The sequence below is a fragment of the Rutilus rutilus genome (genome assembly GCF_951802725.1).
Source record: "Rutilus rutilus genome assembly, chromosome: 1".
NCBI lineage: Eukaryota > Metazoa > Chordata > Actinopteri > Cypriniformes > Leuciscidae > Rutilus > Rutilus rutilus.
In genome coordinates this window covers 56395201-56423151 of record NC_140209.1, presented here as the reverse complement: position 1 = coordinate 56423151, position 27951 = coordinate 56395201, and the positions used below count along the sequence as shown (strand labels likewise).

The following is a 27951-nucleotide window of genomic DNA, read 5'->3' as shown; positions in this document are numbered from 1 at the left end:
GTTGCGATATTTTTTTCTAATCTTTTTTTTTTTTTTTTTTTTTGCCAGTAAACTCTCCTCCTGGAATGTACGTAATTTATCGCGAAAAAAACATCAAGCTATAGGTCCAAAACACTAATAATAGGCTTACCATAGTGAATCAGGGTAAACACCTTTTGGATGAAGGACTGATGATGTATTTACTCATTATTTAAATAGTTAATTTTGACAGTAAAAAAAAAAAACCCTTTAATTTTTACATCCTATAATGATATGATGTATTCACATATACTAATTTTCGGATAATATATTGTAAACAAAACAAAAAAAAAGTAAATTCAGTTAATAAATAAATAAAGCACTTCATCATGGTTTATATATTTTCTAGTAGACTATCAAAGGAATGTTAAAAAGTTGCCATGCATATAAAAACAACACTTTTTACTCAATATTTCTCCGTTTTTTTGTTTGTTTATTTTTCGAAATAAATTTCTGCATACATGCACAGCATGAAACATTTTCACTGTTATTTATATAAAACACCCATCTTGAGAACACAGTTTATAAGCCTTGGTTAAAATTCACTTTATTAGGAAACCGACTCGTCTAAAAATGTTTGTCATTGTCATAAATTGTGTTATTCAACAGTTATAGCAAAAATATGAAACTGTAATTTTAGCTCAAAGGTTTGAATTCACAAAATGATCCTAATTTTAGAACTATATTTCTGTAGAACTAACTGGAATTACACCGCCGCTTAAAAGCTTGGGGTCAGCAAGACTTTTTAATGTCTTTAAAAAAAAAGTCTCAATGCTGCATTTATTTGATCAAAAATACAGTAATATTGTGAAATATAATTAGAGTTTAAAATAACTTGTTTTCTATTTGGATATACTGTAAAATGTGATGTATTCCTGTGATCCAAGCTGAATTTTCAGCATCATTACTCCAGTCTTCAGTGTCACATGATCCTTCAGAAATCATTCTATTATGATGATTTGATGCTCAGGAAATTTCAGATTATTATCTATGTTGAAAGCCACAGGATTTCTGTGGAAACCATGCCTTTTTTCCTCCAAAAATTCTTTGATTAATAGAAAGTTCAAAAGAAATGCATTTATTTGATATTAAAATAGTTTGTTATTCCTCCTGAATAACACGTCCTTTTACACATTTTACACTAAAATACATTTCTGTTTTCACCCAAAAATGGTAATCAGGTTTTGCCCATAACATCAGGAGTCATCAGTATTTCATTACAAAAGTCTTTTATTTACAATCTTAAGAATAAATCAAATAGAAGACAATATAGGATATACCATATCTGCAAGTTTAAACACATTTCATCTTTGAGACTTGATCACAAGCACTACAGAAAAGTTAGCGTACAAGTAATGAATGTCAATTGCAGATCTCACGGTTACTGCGGATATAAAACATGTCTAGTAATCAGAGTTCGTACATAACTGTGGCTAGAAATGAAATATAAATATGGTTCTCTCCCTAACAAGAGCTGCAGGTATCAAATCTTATCTTTGGATAAAGATGTTAACGCTGATGTCTTTGCTTTATGATCAATTCTTCAATGACATTCGATGACAGATGAAATTATTAGGATATACCGACTCCAATGGAAGACTTAACAACCAAACTGGTTGGAAACACAAATTAAACAGTGGATTCAATGGCAAACGGTGGGCTCTTTTTGTCTGTAGGTGACTGTGCAGCCCACTCACTAAAAAGTGCAAATGGACACAAATCCAGTGAACATACTGTGGCTACAGGTAGAAACCGTATTTCTGTTTTCTTCTTCTGCCGACTACTTCAAATCATTCAAACCGGTTCAGTTTCAGCAGCACGACAAAATGGACCATCAGCCCCTCTTCAAATACTGCTCACCTACAGCGTCAGACGAATCATAAATACACTCCGTTAAAATATATACAAAGAAAGAACTTTTATAAAGCCTTAATTTTGTCTAATCAATATGCAGAATTCATCCCAGACGATAACAGGTAAGTAGGAACTACTTTATTCAACTCATTGTTGAGAGAAGCACTTTTCTTTTTTCTCCCTCTATCGTAATGTTCGTTTGTCTCAAAAGGTGCTAACGGTAAAGCAAAGCTCTACAATACATGTCCGATTCAAGCACCCACTGGACCGGCGTCCGGCTCACCCCACCAAAACACCATCTTGTGGCCAAAGTCAGCACTCGCAGTGCATCGTTTCACAAAGGAAATGGAATAATAAAAATACCTTCCGTTCAATCTTTGCGTAGGGCGTATAAATAAGTTAAATAGCTAATTTCATATCAAAAATGTCAAGAATAGGGTCCCGTGCATCTTGTTATCGGATGTGCAGTCGTGAACTGTTGGGGAGAAAAACTAAAGACAACGTCTTTGCGCTCCCGGATGTCACTGACTGAGGGCTGAAACGAAGTGCGTGTTGATTCTCAATGGAGAGATGTTGGGGTGTGTTTGTAAAAGTGCTCTTGTGTGATGGTGTGCAGTCGGCTAGGTGGACGTGACGGTCGTCCCGCTGCCGAGTTTGATGATCATCTGTTGGCAGTCGTGGAGGGTGCGCTTGTCGCCCAGTTTCTCCAGCGTGCGGGCGGCGTCGACCAGCATGCCCACCCTCTGGCCCGGGGCGGACAGGAAGGAGGGGGGCAGATAACGGCACGCCAGCATCACGGCCTCTGCCTGCTCACGCTGGCCTGGATGAGTCTCACACTCCTCTGTGAAACACACACACACTAAACTTGAGCAGGGTGCAAAACTAACACTCAATGTTAGCTGAGTTACTTTATTAGTAACTGCAATACAATACATTATTTTAATTTATTTAAATTGAATGATGAAGTGATTCAAATTAAACCATCAATTAATAATTTTGTGATCTGCACATTTTTTACCAACTGTTGAAAATAATATATATAATAAATAAGTGGAAAATAATATATAATATATAATATGATTATACATTATAAATACATAAAATATATATATATATAAAAAACTGTTATATATATAACCTTTTCCATTTAACATAAGAAATGTTTCTTTGATATTTACGTGTTTATATGTGTGTGTGTGTGTGTGTGTGTGTGTGTGTGTGTGTGTGTGTGTGTGTTTATATGCTGGGCAACAATTATTCGCGTCCAAATTAAAAGTTTGTGTAGTTTGTACTATGTATTATTATTTTATACATAATTATGAATTATTTTGTATATATAAATACACACACACACATGCATGTATATATTTAAGAAATATTTGCATGTATGTATGTATGTATGTATGTATGTATGTATGTATATATATATATATATATATATATATATATATATATATATATATATATATATATATATATATATATATATATATATATATATACACACACACACAATTTACATTATATGTAAATATTTTATATTTTATATATAAATAACACATTTTTCTTAAATATATACATGCATGTGTGTGTATTTATATATACAAAATAATTATATATAATACAAACACATTATGTAAACTCAAACTTTTAATTTGGACACGATTATTCATTGCTCAGCATATAAATACACACACACACACATATAAATATCAAACAAACCCTTCTTCTCTGATGTAAACAATTCTATTCAAACAAAGACATTTTAAATGAAAATAAGTGACAAGAGAAAAGAAGCTAGAGCGAGAGCGGTCTTGGCACGGCTCAGTGAACAGAAATCACCTGTTCTGCTTCCAGGCGTGCGGCGGCGCAGACTGCGGTCCAAGAGCTGGTGTGTGCGTGTTGGACTGGCGCCCGCCATCAGCCGAGCTGTGGCCTCATGCAGGAACAACTGCACACAGACAGAGAGAGAGAGAGAGAGAGAGAGAGAGAGAGAGAGAGAGAGAGAGAGAGAGAGAGAGAGAGAGAGAGAGAGAGAGAGAGAGAGAGAGAGAAACACAGCAATTGAGTTACACAGGGAATCAAATAAACCTACGCTAGAGAACAACAGTTAAACCTAGTATGCAAGAACCATATCTGTACTTCCTTACTGAACAAGTGTGCACCAAGCTTTTCTGGAAGCTAATTTAAGCAGGTGAATATGTATAAGAAAGATATATATATATATATTTTTATTATAATAATTAACTATCCGAGCTAGAGGACGGGTGAAAACATGGTCATATAATATTTCGGTCGCACTGCCTGACCCAGGACAAGTTGTATGTCTTCAATACAACATTTGTTAATTGAATGAACTGGAGGTGTAAGTATGAGCAGGTGTGTTGTTTGGTGTGGACTCGGTCTCACCCTGCGCATGGCCGGTCTGAAGCTCTGAGCGAGCTTGCGGAGGGAGCTGAGGTCCTGCTGGAAGCCCTGCAGCTCCACAGGCGAGGCGGCCGTCGGACAGCTCTGCTGGGACACCACCTGCTGCTCCCGCCACACGCTAGTGCGCGTCACCAACAGCAGATCACACAGCAGCAACTGCACCAGCTGCAACACACACACATGCTGCTTCATTCCAGAGGAAAGCCTTAAGATGTTTGTATGTGTGTGTGTGTGTGGCACACAGCAAAAACAACAAGCTCAAATAAAGAACATTTTAATGTGTTGTTAAACTATATTTTAGCATGTTAAAACCATTCAAATTAGGTTGAAACATGCTAGCAATGTGCTAATTAATGCTAGAAACATTAGTTTATACTAACAGAGAGCTTTCTATCCATCAAAGTTTGACTTGAAAATTGTAATCTAGTTATTATTGTTATTAAAATATTAAAATGTAAAAAGACAGCACAAACACACTTTTAAACCAAAACACTTCACACAAAAAAAAGTTTGTTAAAGGGTTCAAATGACAAAACAACAGATACTGTTCAAAATGAAGACAAAAAGCATTGTGACACATTGTGCTAGTGTTGTTATCGTTTACTAAAACCTTAAAAAAAATGGTTGTGTTAATTGAAATTAAAATACAAATATTAGATGAAAAAAAAAAATTAATGGTAGTTCTAAAAGTTCTAAAATCATCCAAACAAACTGAAACTTAAATAAAAACAAGCTAAAGCTAAATAGAAATATAAAAACTAATAATAAATAAATCAAATTATTAAAACAGAACTAAAATTAAAATAAATAAATAGCTAAATTCTAAATATAAATAAATACTATATAAACAACACTGGTTTGTGGTTGTCCATAGACAATATGATGAACTCCTACCACAACACCTGTGTGAACTTGAGGAGAAGTGACTTCATACATCATCTTGACACCAGTCGTTTAAAAGTGTGTGTTCAGGAGAGGCACTGCGGCGCAGCTCTGTATTGCACTGCAGGAACATTGCACAGTTGAAGCACATGCAATGCAACTACAATGCACAACAGCCCTGTCCAAGACAAAACACACACACCGCAAACTGGCAGCCAAACCAATGCGAATCTAAACGACTCCTAGCCGAAGCGTGCCATTACCTTGTCTAGAGTGTTGCTGGTGCAGTGTGGGCCGAGGTTGAGGCTGTCTCTGAACAGGCCGCTGGCTTTCTCGCAGTAGCTGAGGCTGAGCTGGTAACTCCCAGGTTTGGCCAGCAGGGAGCGCACCGCTTTAAAAGTGTTAAGGCAGGCTTTGGGCAGCGGACTCCTGCAACACAAACAGGACGTGTTTAGCACAGGCCGAGCTAAAAGCAATAAACCCACGCAAAGTGCACACCAAATGAAGCGTTGTTCCCGGACGGCCGGTGGAAAGATAAACTGGGCTGTATCAACAAAACACTGATTCGCCAGGAAAACCACTCTGATGGGCAACTCTTTTCAACCAATTTCATCTTTATTTACTTGTGGTAATGATATTTTTTAATATAGTGGCATTAGGACGCAACAAAGTTTCCTGGAGACCATGTCAAATGTCACTCACTCAGCGGACTGAAGGCTGAGGGGCAAGTGTTCCACCGCTGGGTACAACCTCTCCGCCGCCACGTCATCGCCCTGCAGCCAGTTAATGACCACCACGGCCACCGACGACCACCATTTGGAGTGAGGGTCACAGCCTGGAGGTCAAAGACACGATGGTGAGAGCACACATACACAAAGTGACTGACTAACACGTGCTTCAATGGAAACATGCGGAGATAAATGCTGGGAGATATGAAATGTGCTGACCTGAACGGAAAGCGGTAATTTAATTATATACTAAGGGTGCTCCGATCAGGATTTTTGGGGCGCGATCACAGCCGATACGGATCACCGATCCCAGTCAAGGAAACAAATAATACTACATGATACATTCAAATAGACCCATTGGGTTTATTGAACAAAAAATGAAGAGATGAGGAAGTATCATAAATAAAAGACAACTCTTTATTTATTGGCGTGCAACACATTCCATTCCCTCCCATAGAGGTGATTAGGAACAGCTTAGAGCTTACCAAATATAGCATTCGAGTGAAATAAATGATATAAATAGACAGATCAGAAAGTCATCAAATGTGAAACCACTGCATAGTCTTCCCTGTGTAAATTAAAGATAGATTAATCCCACTAAATCTACTAAAGAGGAGTGAGTGATTTTCTCTTTGTATTTTGTTGTTTGATTAACACTGAAACAGACGGCTGAAGGAATATTAGGCTGCTGTCACTTTAAGACCGAATGCACAGATCCAATATACTGATACACATGCCACTTATTACTTATTTCCCAGCTGTTTGTGTTCACTTAAGATGTAACTGACGGTGTTTTAAGCAAACACTCACCAAACCGGGTGTTTTGACATATTTCTGTGTGTTTTTATCCGATTAGGCATGAACCTGAAGCTCAAAAGTTCACTTTGCTTGTCCGTGTTCCCCTTCGTCTCGGAGCGTGCGCACAAAGTCGCAGAAAGTTTCCAAGACAACGGCGCGGCATTTAAAGATAATTTCCGATCACAGAATTTACTGGTATTTTGGTGCCGATGTGTAAATGGTCTCTAAAAAGCCAGAGCGCCGTTGCTTGTGTGAACAGCATATTTGTGTATTTACCGGTAAAGTCAATCTGGTAATTTTACGGTAATTTACTGGGATTGCTGTGTGAAAGGGGCTATTGAGAACATGATCCAGGAGTCCTCAAAACAGCAGCTCGAGGGTCAAAGCAGACGTGAATGGAATCTAAGGTGAAGCTGACCTGTGACGGTGGCCATGTTTGATCCGATGGCGAAGGACTGTGTTGTGGCTCCTGCTGCGTCTGAGGCGCTGGTGAGTAACTGCAGGTATTCCAGAGCGTCCGAGTATTCCCTGTCCAAACAAACACACACACAACTCAAATTCACACTCAAACCACAAGATAAAGTGCTAAAACTGATTCAAAAGTGTATGGGGAACCAAATGTAAAATTAAGTGCAACCAAATCCTCAAGTTTGTCATATTTAGCAACCAATGCTGCCAGTTAAACAAACATAAAAAATAAAAAAAAGATTGGAAGAAAATCTTGTTTTACAGAAATGAACCAAAGTCTACATTATGATTTAATGTTTCAATTGAAGATTTAGCTTTTTGCCATAATAATTATAGTATATAGTGTAAAATACAGCGTAATTTTGGACAAGCTCCAAACGTTTTAGACCCCGTTTACACCTGTATTTAGCGTCATCCACTTGTGATCTGATCGACCAAAACGCATCTTAATACCAGATGTAAACAGGGCCTAACATGCTTTAAAGGGATAGTTCACCCAAAAATGAAAATTAGCCCATGATTTACTCACCCTCAAGTCATCCTAGGTGTATATGACATTCTTCTTTCATATGAATACAATCAAGAGTTATATTAACATGTCCTGGCTCTTCCAAGCTTTATAATGGCAGAGAATGGCCGTTTCTATTTTGAAGTCCATAAAAGTGCATCTATCCAACAACAACAAAAATACTCTACACAGGGTTAATAAAGGATTTTTTTTTTTTTATAACTTTATAATCTAAAATAACGACCGTACGCATACTACGCAAATTGACTTGCGCCACAAGAGTAGCTTAACCAGTGACGCATGTATGATGTAGGATGTAGGAGTATCGTAAGCTTAGATGCCTCTCACGGTTTAAACAAATAGGGCTGTGCAACAAACTCAAGCTCCTCTTCTATTATATAGAAATCTTCCGACATTTCTCTTCGAAATGGCTAATTCACGACCGGTGTTTTGTTTTGCTCTTTCAGCTTCCGCGTTCATCATTGCTTTGGGCGTCGGGTCAGGGGTTAGTCTTCCACCGTAAATCGATGCGTACGGCCGTCTCAATCGGAAAGCTAGTGATTATAGTTTATAAAGTTTTAAATATGGATATTTTTCCTACACAAACACATGGCTTCACTTCAGAAGGCCTGGAGCCATATGGATTACTTTTATAATGGATGGATGCACTTTTTTTGGGCTTCAAATTTTCTCCAGCCATAAACTCTCATTATAAAGCTTGGAGGAGACAGGGCATTTTTTTATATAACTCTGATTGTATTCGTCTGAAAGAACAATGTCATATACACCTAGGATGGCTTCAGGGTGAGTAAATCATGGGCTGATTTTCATTTTTGTGTGAACTATCCCTTTAAGTGAAAGCAGACATCATCAGTATTATAACTGCAGAATAGAAAAGATAGACATCTCTTCTAGAAACCAGTGCAGCTCTATTTCCTATAGAGATTCGTGCAAACTAGCGCTGAGAATGACACCCACCCGTCCCCATCAGCGAGGGTCTTGTCGCCTTGAGGCTGCGCCACACAGTAGAGGGCCTTTTCCAACAGATGCTCCCGGAACGCCTGGGTCACCTGAGCCAGCGGGTCGACTGCAGACAAACGCAAATACACACAAGGGTGAGACCGGGGAATCATTATCACGAGCATATTAAAGCCTGGTTTTCTCTGTTTAGTGCTGACCTGAGTTTCCTGCCTGGCTGTAGATGCTCTCTTTAGGGGTGCTGCGTATGGACCAGTCCTCATCCACAAAGAAGCGATGACCCAGAGGGTGACACAACCACTGCATGGCAGGAGGGACGCTGCCACTGGGCGAGAGGCAGGCCTGCCGAGCGCTGCTTAAGAACACTCGCTGCAGAACATGAAAGGAAACATCATATCTCCGCTTACCATATGCAGCACAGAAACGAAATATGGACACATCATCAAAACAAGAGTAGACGAACAAAACAGTACTGGATGAAAAGAGACTGACGCTGTTCCAAAACCTAGCGAGCTCTCTATGAAGGCAGCATTTTAAGCGCCACATGAACACTGACGTTGCCAAGTCTGGTAGCATTGCTATCATCCTGGCATAAAATTCAATCCCAGAATGCACTACGACAAGCTAAAATAAATCCAAAGTCTGAATATAATTCATTCAATCCTGGGAATTACTGATAAAAATACTACAATCAAGTTTTAAAAGGACCATTTTACCCAGTGTGTATATTGGGTAAGTGTATGCGTGATGTGCAGTTTAATGCTTGTTTAGAGTATCACACTGTTAGCTTAGCAACATGCTAATGGCAAGCTGCTCTGGGGATGTATAACAGAAACATCCCAACTCAAAATCATGTCTGTTTAGTAGCCATGCTAATTTCACTTAGGACATTAAAGAATTCAGAAATTTCTGTAATACATCTCCAGGTTTGACAAGAACGCTTGGCGTATTCTATTGAAGACCATTTCAGCCACATAATTTCGACTTTTCAAGTCATCTTATGTCATATGAGACAAAAGGTTTATTAGAAGAAATGATGATATAGCAAGTCATAATTATGACATCAAGTCAAAATTTACATGCATATGAAAAGTCAAAATAATAAGAAAATAACTGATATTCTGACATGCTTAAAAAAGTTAATTATGAATTAGTATGTCATAGTTTTGAGTTTTTATCTCATTATCATGACTTGGTATATCACAGTTATGACCCTAGTATGTCATAATTTCACATTTTTATGTCATAATTTTGACTTTTTATATCATAATTACGATTTTTTTTCACATTGCCTTTCATAACATACTCCATTTGCTAATGTGCACGAAAACATATTTTCAATATGAAAATATCCAGTGTCTGTGCAATTTCTCTCCAGAAGTTATGAAGGCTAAAAATGCCTTTGTATATTCGTAACTCTAGTTTAAATGAGTACAGAGCATACGCGCGGTTAGAAAAGTCAGGTTGCACGTCTAGGGTATGCGCATGCTATGCTAGCGTACACATAAAAACAACACGTTTGAGGATCCGTCTTGATCAAGATTCGCATGTGTCTGACAGCAGTGCGGCTCACTAGATATTGGAGCGGGGCCTGTGAGTGTGAATGTGTGTGTACTAACAGTAGTGAAGTGAATCAGGCGGGGTAGACTGGTTTTAATCCGGAGGGCTGCAGACACACAGATTTCTGCCAGTGTGGCAACAGGGAGACAGTCTCCTGCACACTCGGCCAGGTTAAGGGCGCTCAGAGCCATGTGGATGGCAGAGAGGTGGCTTCCTCCGAGCTTACCTGCACACACAGATCAACATCAGGAGCAAATATGATTAATGACTAGAAGACTTGTCAACACGAGCTTGACAAACGACAGAACAGAAGCCATTGATTTACAGTGGAGAGTTACGGAACTGCAATTTCATTGCGATCAAATGCGCATGTGGAATTTTAAATCTAATAAAAAAACTAAAATTAAAACCGAAAAGTAACACTTTATTTCGATTGGTCTGCTTTAGACATTCTACTAACTATAAGTCACTTTGCAACTACATGTCAACTTATTCTACGAACCCTAACCTAACAACCTACTACAGGCTCTAATGATAGTTAAGCCCCTTTCACACAGCGCTTTGAACCCGGGAAATTGCCGGGTAAATTGCCAGAGTGCCTTCTGTGTGAACGCAAACACGACCCGGTATTGATGCAGGGATCGACGCCGGGTTGGGGACCTAGTAACATTGCCGTGTTCAGTCCCGGAACGCGCGCTGTGTGAACAAAAGCCGTAATAATACCGTGTCGTAGTGATGACACTGAAGCGCGGGATCGTTCGCCAGCTGTGAAACGGTACGTAATGTGCAAGTTTATGATCGAATCAGAGAAAAATGCACAAGCGTGGTACAAGTCACATCGATGGTTGTGTGTGAACGCACTCTCTGATTCCGGAAAATCACTGGCAGTGTGAATGAACCAAAATCAAACGAACCCGGGTCAAATCCCGGGTCACTTTATCCGTGTATTGTCCGGAATCTCTGTGTGAAAGGGGCTTTAGTTACTTATAGTTAGTAGAATGTCTAAAGTGGACCATCATAATAAAGTGTAACCACAGAGAAAAAAAAATATTCAAAATATCAATAAAAAAACTCTTAACAGTATCTCAATGATAATAAAGTAACACTGTTCGGTTGTAATAAAACATTTAAACTGTATTTGTGACTAGACCATGACCACAATTTAACCATTAAAATGAGGGAATGAAGCAGCACAACTTGGCCATGATTTAACTAAAACAAGGGAATAAAATTAATAAGTCTTGGGAATTAATTTTTAATTCGTGGTCACAATATCTTTTTCTATCTTTTCACCCGCATGTCATGCATGGGCTTTGTCTTCTTTAAAGCCAATTTCTGTAAAATGGGCAATAAAGAATAATTATGTCAGCAAACATTTTCATAATTGTTCAATTATCACTTGCATTGATAAGCCCCAAAAAACCTACTATGCTTTCCTTTCAAACGTATTGCTGGTTGCTTGTTTTGTGTGGATATATTCGTAAATTCATTATTCTGTCATTTTACCATGGTGAATCTAGGCGGGGGGGTGACGGCTGCTTTATGAACAATTTAAAAGTTCTGTGCAACGACCACTAAGTGGCCAAATGCGACAATCGTGCGCAAATATCAGAGATAATAAAAAGGCGGCTCAAGGGGCCATTCACACAGAACTTGTTTTTGCGGTTAAAAAAGTGAGATGCAGGTCAGTGAAGCGAAAAAAGCAAGGTCTAGAGATGCATTTTTTTTTTAAGCTGACCTTATTTTAACTCGAGCACCACGTTTTTAGAATGGTACGAGATGCTGCAAAAGACACGACAAGCAAAAGCAACAGTCAAACACGTCCGCCTAGAGCGTTTACATTGAAAAACAACGGAAAAGTAGAGCAGTGGAATGGAAAAATGCGTTCTGTGTGAACCTGCCCTATCAGCTGCTCTCCACTAGGTTGATTCCTCTATATGCTAAAGCGACTCACCGGTCATGTGGAGTTGGTGTAGACGGTGGTAGACCAAGGCGGCATCACGGCAGCTCTTGCGGGCGTCTTCCTGAAGGGGGCGGTTGGAACGAAGGGCTCCGGCGCGGCTGGCTAGCCAGCGGCCCACCCACAGTCTCTGCAGACACAGACGCAGGGCGGACCACAGCACAGCACAGGTCAGGTCCAGTTGAGACGTGGGCAGAGGTCGACCAAGAGCTTTGAGACACGTCCAGAGGTTCTGAGAGGCCTGTGCAAAGTCTCCCTGCAGAAATACGTAAAGAATATTATAGAAACAGAAGCGCAGAAAGGGATCTGGTGAACTTGGACTCCCAGATCAAACGTGGATACGTGCGAGAGTGTGTTTCATACCCTGGCTAGATCCAGATCGGCCTGCTTGCGGTGTCTCCAGAAGAGGACGGATGATTCTGAGTGAGGTCTGGTCACAGGTTCTCCATACACGAGGAGTCGGACCAAAACTCCAGCGACCAGAACACCGTTTAGCAGCCACACCAGAAGAGTGGGCAACATCCAATCCATCCAGCCCCAAGAATCGGCTACACATATCAAAACAAGATCGGATTGTCCACGTCAGAGAGACAGCAACATAGTGTCGGCCCAGATCCGGCCCACATCCGGGCCGTGTGGAATCCACGTGTACAGAATGTGGGCCGGATCTGGGCCGACACTAAGTTGCTGTTTTGGGTGGAATGGTATTCTGAACATATTGTGCCTCTCATGAGCTAAAGGCCCTGATATACAAAGAACAACAACAAAATCAGGCCAAAACGAAGTTCGTTTGGAGTTCGAAACAGTTTGCCAAAGCGAACTGGTAAACACATTCAAACTCTGTGGTGATCGCATAATAGGTGGGTGTGGCTCTGAGGCCCCGCCTTCTTTAACAGTATATCGGTATTTCAACTTCTTTTACCCCTAAGCGAAGACTGAAAAAGCATCTTGAAGGTTTGAGTATTAGTACCTGCGTCCTCCACTGCCAGCATACTCCTTCCCGTGTGTCCTGAGACAGACGCCCCAGAGCTACTCCAGCCGCCACACAGCAGAGATGCCAGCGGGTTGAAGGACAGGAAGAGCATGGTGAAGGCGCACAGAGCCATACGAGAGCGATCCAGCATTCCTCCAGCCCTCTCCACCACAGGCTACGCGAGAGAACAGGATGATGGTGTTAAACCGTGATACGCTTATTCTTCCAGGTTCTTGACCTCAAGCAAATGAATTATCCACTACAAGCTAACACATTCAATTGCTTCATGACCAAAGCCAATTCATTAAAGGCATGACAGGATAAGCAGATCATCGGAGTTTCTGCTACCTTGCTGTCTTCTACCATCGGGCTGTCCGGCTCAGAGTCGCTGCCGTGGTGCGAGTAGGTGCCGCTGGATTGAGGCGAGCCGACATCTGATGCCGGAGGGGTGGGGATTTCTGGTTTCACGTCCACCTCCATGGTCACAAGGTCCTTTAGAGACTCTGAGGAGGCAAAGAGACAGGTCAATGCAAAGACACCCACACCCCACTTGTGAAAAAGAAGTGCACTTTAAGTGTACTTCAAATCTTGAAGTATATATATTATTATAATTTTTTATTTGTTTTTATGCACTTTTATGGACTTCAAAATGGAAACGGCCATTCACTGCCATTATAAAGCTTGGAAGAGCCAGGACATTTTTAATATTACTCCGATTGTATTCGTCTGAAAGAATAATGTCATGTACACCAAGGATGACTTGAGGGTGAGTAAATTATGGGCTAATTCTCATTTTTGGGTGAACGATCCCTTTAAGTGCACTTTAATAACGTCAAATTATAAGTTTTATTTTAAAGTACATTTTAAATCATGTTTTAATAATCTTCTGTTGTGATTTAACGTACACTTATTTTGATGTGTTGACTAACATACTAACACATGTAAAGTATCATTTTAACTGTAGCGTGTTATTAGATACTACATTTCAAGTTAACATATTTTAAAATGTAGTAAATTGCATTTTCATCATTACAAATGTGTAATTACAAATATATTAAAAAATATCACAAACAAGTTTTCAGAAGAAATGGACCTTTTTAAATCAGATTATTTTAGTTTACCATAAATGCTTGTCAGTAAATTCAGCAGTAACTTTAACCATATTTCAAAAGACAATAGAAGTAATTGTGAGATTACATATAAAGATGCACTTAAGTAAACAAAAAAAAGTTCAGCTAACTACATAAATATTCTTATTTAAATCCTTAACATTCTGGATATGTTAACATTAGCCAATAGTGCCGTTTCAGAGGTGGAGCAATTCATCAAGTACATGTATTAGGAATGTAAAAAGGGTCCATTTTAATTTCATGTTGACTTTGAAGGTGAGCTTACTGTTCTTCTGGATGGACATTTTGAGTGCCATGTTCTCCTGCTTTAGTTTTTGGTTGGACTGCTGAAGGTAGCGAATGTGGTCGATGGCTTTTCTCAACACTGCCGACTTGTTGAGCTGCTTAAGAGAGAATATTAATTTTAGGATGATAGCAAACACATCTTAAGACTATCTTACAGGTAAGATAAGAGCTACAAAATCTGGTTGAGTTAGATCATTCCATCTGGTTAGTTTTCAGATGAATTTCAAGAGTCACTACCATGAGCACAGTTTCTCTTGGTGACTAAATAACCAGACTTTCTCAGACAATAAGCCAACCTTAGCTTCCGTCCCAGCCACCAGGTCTTTGAGCTCAATAATCTTGTCGTTGATTGAGGAGCGGTAGCGTTTTTCAATGGCGTTATGGGCGGTGCGCTTCTCGCCCTTAGGTGGCAGGCCGCCCGGTTTCCCGCTGATGGCGATGCGATTGATGGGCAGTTTCTCAGTGTCCACCATCAGTGGAACGGTGGTCAGGATGGTGCCTCCGCTCATCAGCGCCTGAGATGAGAGATGTACAGGTCGACAAAATAAAAACTGAGGTCTTCAGAAATGCCTTAAATGTAATGTGAGCGCCTTTTTAACTAAAAGTAAGAATTTTGGTTATTTAATTAACTTTGGCAAGATTTTAATGTGACATTTAAGATCAAATGTCTTGAACATTGATGTATAGCACTACAATTCGATTGATGGCCAGTTTATATCAAGAACAAAGCAATAAATTGAAGCGAATCTGAGACATTTTTTAAACTTTGAGTGGAGAATCGGCTCAAATTTCAATGGGCTTCTAACGTACTGAAGTTGAAAAATTTAGGAGCGCATTAATAAAACATTTGGTTGCAATGAATATTGATCAAATAATGCGTTTTTCCTTGATAAAAGTAAAGACATTTACAAGCAAACTTATTTAGAATGCAAAATGTACATTCGTTCTTTCAATACTTCTGCTACCAATTGTATTTAATACTTCTACACTGGCCAGCCAAAAATAATGCTGTTTGGATTTAAATAGGCAAATATGTTTATAGCATGTTGATGTTTGGTAACAGTTCTTCTAACACTAATTGATGGTGTGTGTAGCTTTTAATTTATTAAACAATGTAGGAAGACACATCATGGTCATATTCCAGGATGACAATGTCCAGATTCATCAGGTTCAAATTGTTAAAGAATGGTTGGGAGGGAGCATGAGGAACCATTTTCACACATGAATTGGCAACTCCAGGTCCAGACCTTAAATTCATTGAAAGTCTTTGGGATGTGCTGAAGGAGACTTTACAGAGTGCTGGACTCTTGCATTGACAATACGAGATCTATACAATACAATATACAATACAAATGTATGCACCTCTTCATGGAAATAACATCACAACATTTATTTCCATCAACCATTCTTTCACAATTTGAGTCTGATGAATCTTGATATTGTAAACATCCAAACAGTAACTTTTTTTGGGGGGGGCCGGACCAGTGTATAAATTGAATAATATGGGTTCAAAAATGTTCTTAGTCTTTCCTTCCTGTTTACATTGCACAATAAACTGTATCTGTCATTTAATTCAACCAAAATACTAATAATAACCAGGGGGGAAAAAAACCTTTGCATAATGCATTACTTTTAATTATAAACAATTCTGAAATACACCGGGACTCTTAAGTTGAAATGTCTATGATTTACTATATTATGCACTCTTACAACCATCTATAACACATTACAATATAAACATCGTGAGTAAATAATGTCATAATTCATCAACAATAGCTCATACACAATTTCTGTAGAACACACGACAGGGGCACATTTTTACTTTGAAATGTAAAGTTTGAAGTTTAATAATCGTGCTAGGCCATTTCTCGATTCCCATTTTTCCATCCCCCATTTAAGACTTTTTATAACCATAGATTTTATAAAGCAGAATTTTTTTTAGGCCTTTAAGGACCCTTTTTTATGCATACACATGCTCCTAAATACATTTCACAGTTCGCACACATCTATCTATTTTTAGTGAAGCGCTGGCACTGTTGCACTCTTGTTGTGAACAGGCCTTGTGGGACTGTGTTTGTGTACCTGTAGTGAGGTGGTCTGGACCGGGGCAGTGGATGTAGCCAGCGTTGTGATGCAGGGTGACGCTACTGTTGTTACCATTGTCACATCAGGCTTCAGAGTTGTGAGCAAGAGAGAGTCTGCCTTAATGAACTGCGGCTGCAACAAAACCTGCGAAACACACGAAGAACGCTCAGCACACATAATAAAAGGTTTCTTGGCTGTAATATGTAAATTATTGGACATGTGGGCAATTAGTGGGTCAATAAAAGCACTTACAGGAACCTGCTGAACCTGAGGGGAGATTGTCTGTGTGGGTGGGCTGGAGGCGGTGGTCAGGCTGGAGGCGGTGGTCAGGATTGGGGAAGCCGAGAGGCTCTGCATATGTGCTTGGATGGCCATTGGTTGAACATTCTGTGGGGAGGCGGGGAGACTCGGGATTGGCTGAGGAGAGCTCTGCTGAGTGATAGCTGCAAGAGCCAATGAGATCATGAGAGGAAAGAAATGGCAAGAAATCGCACTAAGGGGCCGTTTACATGACACCGTTTTCAACTAAAAACGGGTAACTTTTCAAGCGTTTTGGCCCTTCGTTTACACGACAACGGCGTTCTGGGGGACTGAAAACGTGCACGTTTTTTAAATCAATACAGTTATCGTCTCAGTATAAACTACAAAAAACGTGCATTTGTGAAAACGGTGACATCATGAACATGCGTAAGGTGCACAGTGTTTCTTTACAAAGTGACATCGCCAACTACTGGCCTGGCATGAATAATACAGCGCTTTTAGTCGTTTTCACAGATCCGTGACAACGAGGATGGTTTTGACAATGTTGTCGTCACCTGTGAGTGGATAATGCAAAGGAAAACGACCGCTTTTAGAACATCGTTGTCATGTAAACGTACCCTAAAACTCTAATAACTCCTTCTGAAAACAACAAAGATCATTAAAGCAGAAATCATAACCACCTTTTGCCACTTGAGGCAATATTACCACTGTTATAAATCTGTTGAAATGTGAACAACCTGTCATTCAAGATGAGATTTAGATTCACAGTCACACCAGTCTTCACCAAACGCCGTTACTGACCAGTCCTGTCCTAGCAAATGTTGTTTGCCAGTTTCTCTTTTATCATGCATGTCTAGGGCCTAAAACTAACTTTTTGCCACATCTGCCAATGGGCAGTGACTTAAATTTTACCATGATCTTTCTTTTTTCATATACAGAAACTTAAAGTAATCAAATGTAAAAATAACACTGCATAGTCTTCACAGATTAATCCTTATTAAAGTTACAAAAGTAAATCAGTCAAGAGTGATTTTTTTTCTTCCTTTGTTGTTTGATTAACATTAACAAAAACAGATGTCAGCAGGATTATTAGGCTGCTGTCACTTTAAGAGCGAATGCACGGATCTAATATAATGTTACACATGCGTTTTCCTTCTCAACTGTTTACGTTCCTTTAAGACATAACCGATTATGTTTACCAGCGATGGGCATTTTTTTACATAATTTTGTATGAATATGTCTGTTCAAGCGCAAGACGACGTTAAAAGGAGCTTAATTTAGAATTTGCGTGCTGTCTGAGACCCGGATTACAGAAGTACAGAAGTAGCATTTAAACCAGTATTAATGGTATTACAGTGCGCCCCAATTTTTCCATTCTATGCATTTATGTTAAGTACTGAAATTCCTTGTGTGCTTGAACACACTTGGCTAACAAAACTTGCTTGGAATCTGATTAAACTAAACTTTTCACACTTTATGAGCAAGCACGAGCACACACACACACACACACACACACACACACAAATCAAGCTGTTCACAGAAATCTCCAGTTTCTCCTGATTGGATGTTCTGTAAAGCTTGCTTCTGTAATAATAACAGTAAGGGGGCAGGCAGAGGGTCACAATAGAAATTCATAACTCAATTCACCAGGACTGAACTTTGATCTACGCTAGTGTGATGTTGTCTTCTCTCTTTGACCTGGTGGAGACATTACCTAAGCCTCGCAACGATAAGCAGAATGAAACGCACCGATAAAAGCATATGCAAAGAAAGAATGTGGGCTGGGCTTCTTTTACACATGAACACAAAGTACGATGAAAGGTCACTAGGTTTCCAGGGACTGACAACAGTGACTACCGTCTGCACCTTGAACTTAAAATCGCTTTTTCATACCGAATCACAACTACCTGAAAGGATCTGCTGACATGATGTGACTGGTCAAAGGTGATGCATAGTGGCAGTCGTCATGTGCATTACTCATGAATAACATGCGAGTAATCATTTACACTTAAAGACTACATAATCTCAAAACACTTTTAGAAAGTTTTCATGAGTCAAGACACACACTTCCATAAAGCACATATCTGATCAATCCAATATGTCATGACTGAACGGATTAAAAACTAGTATAAACACTGTGAAATCACTGTGAAACTATGATAACAGTAGAATAAATGTGACCCTGGACCACAAAACCAGTCACAAGAGTACTTTTTTTTTTTTTTTGAGATTTATACATCACCTGAAAGCTGAATAAATAAGCTTTCCATTGATGTATGGTCTGTTAGGATATGACAATATCTGAAAATCTGGAATCTGAGGGTGCAAAAAAAATCGAAACATTGAGAAGAATCGCCTTCAAAGGTGTGCATTTATGTTGGCGATTGTGTTGCATTCACTCACAAAAATAAATGTTTCATATATTTATGGTAGGAAATGTACAAAATATCTTCATGGAACATGATCTTTACTTAATATCCTAATGATTTTTGGCATAAAAGAAAAATCAATAATTTTGCCCCTTAAAATGTATTGTTGGCTTTTGCCACAAATATACCCGTGCGACATGTGACTGGTTTTGTGGTCCAGGGTCACATATGCTCAGCTCAAGCTGATTTAACCGCTATTGCCAAGTCCACACATTTTCTTTTTACACACTAACTTTATTTGAAATTTTCAGTATAACTTTGTTCATCAATGTCTCATTGGATAGGAATCAGGCACTGCAAGTATTAAGCTGGTGTAGTCCAACTAAAGACTGAGAAACAAAATGTCAGTTTGTCAAGCCATTTTTTAAAAAGGTTTTGATTTCATTCATCAATATATACTTTTCAACAAGAGAGTGACCAATCATGAACACAGTAAGTGACCCCTAACATGCTATCATTCAAAGGTTTGGGGTGAGAAATTGAATTATTTTACATTATTAAAAATCATTTAAATTTTTATTTGGTGCCAGTGTTGAATGTTTAGTTATTTGTAAACAAGGCCAGAGAATTAATAAAAAAATTAAAAAAGTGTAGATGACAATTTAATACCCACTTTATCTGAAGGCTATTCTATGGAAGCTTGTTTCCGCCAATGAATAATAAATAAATAATAATAATTGCGACTTTTTATCTCACAATTCTGACTTTTTTTCTCACAACTGCGATATATCAAGTCAGAATTGTGACTTTTTTTCTCACAATTGCGAGATATGAAGTCAGAATTGAGAGAAATAAAGTCGCAATTCTGAGAAATAAAGTCGCAATTGCGAGATATAAAGTCGCAATTCTGGGAAATAAAGTCGCAATTGCGAGATATTAAGTCACAATTCTGAGAAATAAAGTCGCAATTGCGAGATATAAAGTCGCAATTCTGGGAAATAAAGTCGCAATTGCGAGATATAAAGTCGCAATTCTGGGAAATAAAGTCGCAATTGCGAGATATAAAGTCACAATTCTGAGAAATAAAGTCGCAATTGCGAGATATAAAGTCGCAATTCTGGGAAATAAAGTCGCAATTGCGAGATATAAAGTCGCAATTCTGAGAAATAAAGTCACAATTGCGTGATATAAAGTCGCAATTCTGAGAAATAAAGTCGCAATTGTGTGTTATAAAGTCAGAATTGTGAGATATAAACTATTCTGAGGTAAAAAATAAATAAAAATAAGTCCGTCTTTTTTTCCCTTAGAATTGGACTTTATATCTCACAATTGTGAGTTTATATCTCACAATTCTGAGAAAAGATGTCAGAATTGCGAGATATAAACTCGCAATTGCGTGTTATAAAGTCAGAATTGCGTGATATAAAGTCGCAATTGCGAGAAAAAAAGTCTGAATTCTGACTTTATAACACGCAATTCTGACTTTATATCTCGCAATTCTGACTTTATAACACGCAATTCTGACTTTATAACACGCAATTCTGACTTTATAACACGCAATTCTGAGAAATAAAGTCAGAATTGCGAGATGTAAACTCGCAATTGTGAGATAAAAAGTCGCAATTATCTTTTAAAATGTTTTATTTTGTGGCGGAAACAAGCTTCCATACTATTCAGAGACCTACTGGTTTAAGAAAACATGTAAAACATCTGGATGGTCTTATTAGAGTCATTTTCCCCACATTCTATCAGATGCTTTAGTTACATACATATTAAAGACACGTAATAGAAAGCGTGACCAATTATCTTATCAGTTAACAGTGATTTACACCCTTTGAGATGAAGTGCCAACAGATAACTGACACACTTATGGTAAGAGAGATAAGTTTTATGTTTACCAGTAGCTCAGGCGCCTCTCATGCACATGAATGACAGGTTTTGATCTTTCACATTTGTAGGGCTCTATGATTTTCACAATGCAGAAAACAGACGGAATCACGTAATCCAGTCATAATCATGGCATTTACAGTATGACGTGGAATATCACAGAATTAGGCCATTTTTAGATGCATAAATCCAAAGCAGGGCTAATTAATCAAATCTCGATATGGACTAGTGTCTGTGAACATTAAACTGCTATTGAAACCTGAAGTCTGCGTGTCTCTGTGTGAATGAGCAGCACAGTTTCGTCTTCTACACATAATGAAGCACATGCATCTGCCGTCTCACCAGGACATGGACACATGAAGTCACTTCACCAGCATTTCATTACAACTATCGTCAGATTACACACAGAAACGACAAGTGTCTTCACCACAACCCGTCAAAATAAAAGTTTGTTAACTTGATGTTGTACAGTAGAATGTACTTCTCAAAGTAATAATATTAATAATAAATAAATCTTTATTTAAGGAACTGCACACTTTTTTTTTAACATGTTTTAAATTTATCAGCAAATCTCTGTTGTGCAGCACTTTGTTTGTCAAAATAATCAAAAAGAATTGCTACATTTTCATTTGATTACATTTTAACAGATTAATATTTTTGTTGTTACCACCATTTTTGATAATAAATTGGTATTAACTTATAAATCTAGAAAATGTAAAACATTTGATGATGAGAAATGATTTCTCATTGTTGTAAGAAAATGTTAATAAATGATTACAAGTTTTAATAATTCAATTTATTTGATTAACAAATTATCAAGAAAATGTAAACCATTAAAATAGAATTTAGGAAAAAATAAAACGGATTTCAAGGGGCCCTAAAATTATAATTATAAGTATATATATATATATATATATATATATATATATATATATCTTAAACTTTTAATAAATTGTTAAATTGTATATATATATATATATATATATATATATATATATATATATATATATATAATTATACAATTTAACCATTTATTAAAAGTTTAAGATTCATATATATATATATCTCTTAAACTTTTAATAAATTGTTAAATTGTATATATATATAAAAAAATTTATACAATTTAACTATTTATTAAAAGTTTAAGATTCATTATTTAAACATGCTTTCTGATTACTAAATATTTAATTGATTTAATTTGATTTAATTATTTTATTTAACCATTAAAACGGTATCCAGAAAAATATAAACCGGAAAAAGAAAAAAGAAAATTAAAGGAAATTTTAAATAGAAAAAAAATTACAAACATTTTATTTAACATTACAACTGAATGGAATTGAATTTAAAAAAATATATAGGCTATAATAATTAGGGGAAAATTATGTTTTTCTTAGGGTCCTGAATTTTTCCTGCACATATTTCATAAACACTGAAGAAGCATGGAGCTAATGAAACTCACCAGTATAAGCGTTCTGGATGGGGAAAGTGACCACAGGCTGCTGCTGCTGCGGCGAGCTGAAGAGGACCTGCTGGGTAACGCCGAACACCGGGCTCTTCCCGGCCGGGGGGGACGGGTGGAGGCTGGGAGATGGAGCGGGCTGAGCTTTGGGCTGCGTGGTCTGCAGTGTCCCGGGGTTGGCAGCGGTGGAGCTCACCTGTGCCAGAGGAGACTGCTGGAAAGTGGGAGGGAGGAACACCTTGTCCGGGATGGAGGAGCTGCGGGTGATGGGGGGGCCCAGCAGGGCGTCCAGGTGCGGGCTGCTGCTGAGGATGGAGGAGGTGTTGATGGGCGTAGAAGAGGCGGGTGGAGGAGAGGAAGGGCTGGAGAGAGGCAGGGCTGACAGATCCTGCGGGGGGGCTGCGGGACCAGGAAAGGAAGTGTGATCGAACAGACCCACAAACTCCATGTCCTGGTTGTTGATAAGCTGGAGCATATCTGTTGAAACATGGAAAAAGAGACGGACACAGTGAGCAACAGGGGGCTTCAGAGGGCCTTGTGGTGAACGGACCAAGGGGAACAACACTAAATTATTAAAGGCCCACTGAAGTGCCTTGGAACGCACAGCTTTGTATGTTGCCTTGATGTAATTTCCACTGAAACAGAAAGCTAAGGCGGGACATATTGAATGGCTCCTCCCCCTTTTCAAATAGCCAATAGCGTTCAGTTTACCTCACAGAAGGCAAGTCGGTACTTGACAGCACCATGGAAGTGAATCCGAGCGCTGATGATACGTTGCATTCAATAGTAGAGGTGTGAATAAAGTCTAGCCATTTCATTTCTAACCAACGTACAGTTGGAAAACGGAATAAACTCGAGCGTTTGAGCAACCGAACACACATCTCCAACCCATATTGCTCCGTGACGTGTCAACGGTCGATTTTGCCAGGTGTTATTTAAAGCATAGGGGGCGGAGCTTTAGATTATAGAGAGAATTTGATTGGACAGAAGATGTGATGAGAACCTGAAGTCCACGGTGATGTCATTGTGGCGAGCAGGACGACAGTCAGAAGTGAGACACTGTAAGTTTTGAATGCTTATATCAACTAAATGCGAATTTTGTCAGTGTTTTGGCACACACCAGCTTATTCATAACCTTAACGCTAACATATTCATACTAAAAGCTAAAAAACTAAAATGTTGATTTCAGGGGGTCTTTAAATTGTACACATTTTCAGTGTCACACTGCATACAGCTGATTGGTTATTCTCTACAAGGATCAGATTTGTGTTTGCAGTGTCTGTATACTTTGCTTGTTATTTTGAGTTTGATCTCAAAGCGACTGAGATCTGTGGATCCACAGAGCACAAGTTCATCGGCACACACAGCGACTCCTCCACCTAAACGCCTGCACTAACCCATGGCAAATTCAGTCTGGATTTCACTCAGCTGTAGGATGGAGAAGGTGATCTGACTGCAGAGTGACCCATTACAGAGTTTCATCATTCCTCTCGCACAGAAGAACCAGTCAAGACCCTGCGCTTCACAGCCGCCCTCGCCACTGAGCGCCCAATGAATAAAACACACGCATGAGAGGAAATCACGTTTAAACTATTAATTACGAACCTCAAAAACCTGTAGGCTACAAAAACAGTCTTTAATATAAAATATTGATAATTAATGATAACAGTAGGTGACCATTTATCGGGATCGTTTTAACACGTTATGCCGGCATAATGACGTTAATGATCCTGATTTTAAATAGGCGATTTACTTTAGACACACCCTAAGGCACAAATTAATTCAACATCTTGAGTTGAAAGCAAAAGGGTTTTGTACATTACAGTTTGTTATTATCGGAACAAAGCATTATTATTATTATTATTATTATTATTATTATCATCAAATTTTTATTTAAATAACACATTATACTTATTTGGATCTGAGATAAAGAAATAAAAAGTATTTATGCACAAATATACAACGGAATATATTGTTCATGTTATTATTTTCTTAAATCAAAATATAATTTTTTAAATAACTAATTCATTGATAATATTGAGATATGAGATAAAGAAATAAAAAGAATGAGAGGAAAAGCAGTATAATTATTATCAGTATTATCAGATTATAAAATAATACATTATTATTGGGATCTAAAATAATGAACAAAAAATTATTAGTAATAAATTTGTATTAATAAGAGTATAATTATGCTTTAAATAAACAATACATTACAAATATTGGGATTTGAGATATAGAAATAAAAATAATCAGATTATAATCAGTATAATAATTTGTATTAGATTATAAAATAACACATTATTATTGGGATATAAAATAAGGAAATAAAAAATACTTTATGCACAAATATTATATCATTTAAAAATAATTTAATATACAATTCATCTTTTTATTTTTATTAAATCAGAGTATAATTTTTTTAAATAAATAATACATTAATATTGGGAACTGAGATAAAGAGTCACAGTCTCTTCATAATAATAATAATAATTATAAAATAATGTATTAATATAATTGGGATCTGAAATAAGGAAGTAAAAAGTATTTTATGCACAAATATACAACTGAATATATTGTTCATGTTATTATTTTCTTAAATCAAAATATAATTTTTTAAATAACTAATTCATTGATAATATTGAGATATGAGATAAAGAAATAAAAAGAATGAGAGGAAAAGCAGTATAATTATTATCAGTATTATCAGATTATAAAATAATACATTATTATTGGGATCTAAAATAATGTAATAAAAAATTATTTCATGCACAAATATAATATATAGTTTCATATATTAATCATGTTATTTTTTATTAATAAGAGTATAATTATGTTTTAAATAAACAATACATTACAAATATTGGGATTTGAGATATAGAAATAAAAATAATCAGATTATAATCAGTATAATAATTTTTATTAGATTATAAAATAACACATTATTATTGGGATATAAAATAAGGAAATAAAAAATACTTTATGCACAAATATTATATAATTTAATATACTTTTTTTTAAATCAGAGTATAATAATTTGTTTTTATAAATAATACATTAATAATATTGGGAACTGAGATAAAGAGTCAGAGAATCAGAGTCTCTTCATAATAATAATTATAAAATAACACGTTAATATAATTGGGATCTGAATTTTTATTTTATACACAAATATCACATCCAATTTAATATTTTATTCATGATATTATTTTCTTAAATCAGAGTATAACCAGTATAATAACAATATGACTAATATAATAATAAAGTTAGTGATGTTATTACTCTGCTGGAGAGTAAAGTCCCAACAGTGTAAAAAAAGTGAAGTGGTCAAAAGTGGTGTTTTCCATGCATGTGACCTCATATAACATAAGACTCCATCAGTGAGCACAGGCATGGCGGCGGCCGGTGTGTTTGTATGAGGTGATCGCGCTCGACCAATCAGAGGCCCAGAAAGCGCCTCGCGCTAGAGGTTACTATCGGGCACTGTCCGCTTCAGCAGCAGGGTTTACTTTCGGTCAGACTACTTCACCGTGCGTGGACCATTTAACCATTACAAAGGTGAATTACTAAAGGGTCTAATAACGCAAAGGATAAATATGTAAAAAAAAAAAAAAAAAAAACACAATTTCAGATATATTCAAACATTAAAAATGTGTCTAAATATTTTTAAATGCTTTTCGGTATGTGATACAGGACTGATGGCGTTTTGTTTTGTTTTGTCTTGTCATTTATTTTATTTTTTTTATATTATATTATATTTTTATTTTAAATATTCCAGTTCTCGGAGAATTGTGTTAGTAGGGAATGGCCGATTGTAACCTCGTGCGACGTCACCAGTCCAGGCTGGAGGGGGCGGGGCTTCTCACAATGCAACTTCTAATGAAACGCCCACAATATAATGACACCCTGTATTTTAGTCTCATTTTAATCAGATTTAACACACAAAGCATCATTACAATACGTGCAAATAAAGGACCCATAGATGTGATATTTGTTCTCCATGCAGGAAACTAACACACGCCCACGCTTGAGCTTCACTGACACCACCTGATCAGATCTGCTCACAGTATATCAGTGTGTTTAAAAGACGACACAGTTGTTTCGGAACAAAACAAGCATCATATATGACGACAAAGTGCATAGATGTAATAGCTCATTTATAGCAGATGATTGTTTTCCCACTTGTATCGTTATTTTAAACACGTGTATGCGTCTGACAGCACCATCGATCAATGTAAATATGTGTCTGCAAACACACGATTCACATCGTCCAACCATATAACCTGCCTATACCCAGCACTGCAAGTGTAAACAAACGATCTCTTACCATCAATGTCGCTGAGCAGAGCCGAGTCAATATCACTCGGATCATGTAAAGACATACTGGAGTCCAGGGTTTCCAGTGACGGGTCGTCAAAAGACAGATTCATTGTCCTCGAGTGCTCTTTCAAGCTGACTTCAGAAGTATTAAATCACTCACTCACACAACAAGCGGTATTCCATGGAAACTAGGAACTTCTTGCACTCATTGAGCAGGCAAATATGCCGGGGCATTTGCTGGCGTAGGTTTCGTAGGATACGTCCACTTGATTTTCGACTAACTCAACTTTCTAGCTGAACCTGCTCGCGTTCGTTTCCATACTGCCGCACAAGGCAAAGTTGACTTAAGAGTTTGCTTTGCACATTAGCATGCTAGCAGCGAGAGCCAGGCAAACCCCAGACGGCTGTGGGTGATTGACACGCCCCTCGACCAATCAGAACTCGCTCCTTTAGTTGTCGCGTCTCCTTCGCATGGCTCGCATTGAAATAAAACTGCAACTGAAGTCACTTATTTGAGATTTACTTTTTACTGTATATTTTTTTTAACTTACGATACAGTAGCGTTTGGATTATTATTATGTATCATTGTTGTTTTTACTTGTATTATTATTTTAGTATTAGTGTATGTTATTTATACAAATGTGTAAAAGCTATTTAAACACGTTAACAGTTATTTTCGACCTGTTCAATTAGTACGCTGAGAGTCAATATGTGTTAAACGTGAATAGGAAATCGATATATTTTACTATAAAGTCCTGAATTTACACCCCCGTTTTTGTTTACAAAATCTCACTCGGCAACTGCATGGTCTGAGCTTTAGTGGGCTTGTCTCCGTCAGCCAATCAGAGTTGAGCAGAGGTGGGCACTAGGACATCATGTTAGTCTGAGCCGCAGTGATGACTCCGCCTGTAGAACCAGAGAAACCAACCAATCGGGAGTCAGAAAGAGAGTGGGGTGATGTGACGTCACACATGTGGCTCCGTGATTACATCATGTATTTC

The 27951-nt window shown here is 37.7% G+C and overlaps 1 protein-coding gene across 2 annotated transcripts; it reads right to left on the bottom strand.

Annotated features, from left to right (window-relative positions):
- Positions 1 to 1230: 1230 nt before the first annotated feature.
- srebf1 (sterol regulatory element binding transcription factor 1) lies at positions 1231 to 27376 on the bottom strand. 2 transcript variants are annotated; one of them, XM_084428958.1, is made up of 19 exons: positions 26958 to 27376; positions 22631 to 23107; positions 16907 to 17097; positions 16652 to 16798; positions 14866 to 15084; positions 14550 to 14667; positions 13503 to 13657; positions 13152 to 13329; positions 12545 to 12729; positions 12176 to 12437; positions 10281 to 10447; positions 8862 to 9030; positions 8662 to 8770; positions 7126 to 7235; positions 5884 to 6016; positions 5445 to 5610; positions 4282 to 4464; positions 3715 to 3823; positions 1231 to 2713 (listed from the first exon to the last, which is right to left on the bottom strand). In XM_084428958.1, the coding sequence occupies exons 1-19, from the start codon at positions 27058 to 27060 to the stop codon at positions 2493 to 2495; spliced, it is 3402 nt and encodes a 1133-aa protein (XP_084285084.1). In that variant the 5' UTR covers positions 27061 to 27376; the 3' UTR covers positions 1231 to 2492. The 2 variants fall into 2 exon arrangements, with proteins under 2 accessions (XP_084285084.1, XP_084285085.1); XM_084428959.1 differs by having other exon boundaries at positions 14550 to 14664; positions 26958 to 27285.
- Between the last annotated feature and the right edge of the window lie 575 nt (positions 27377 to 27951).

Excerpts from the sequence above, each read along its gene's own strand:
- srebf1 (XM_084428958.1), bottom strand. The coding sequence starts at position 27,060 with ATGAATCTGTCTTTTGACGACCCGTCACTGGAAACCCTGGACTCCAGT. Across the intron at positions 13,658-14,549 it reads AATGTCCATCCAGAAGAACA|AGTCTCTAAAGGACCTTGTG; the intron begins GTAAGCTCACCT and ends TTGCCTCCTCAG. Across the intron at positions 2,714-3,714 it reads CACGCCTGGAAGCAGAACAG|AGGAGTGTGAGACTCATCCA; the intron begins GTGATTTCTGTT and ends TGTGTTTCACAG.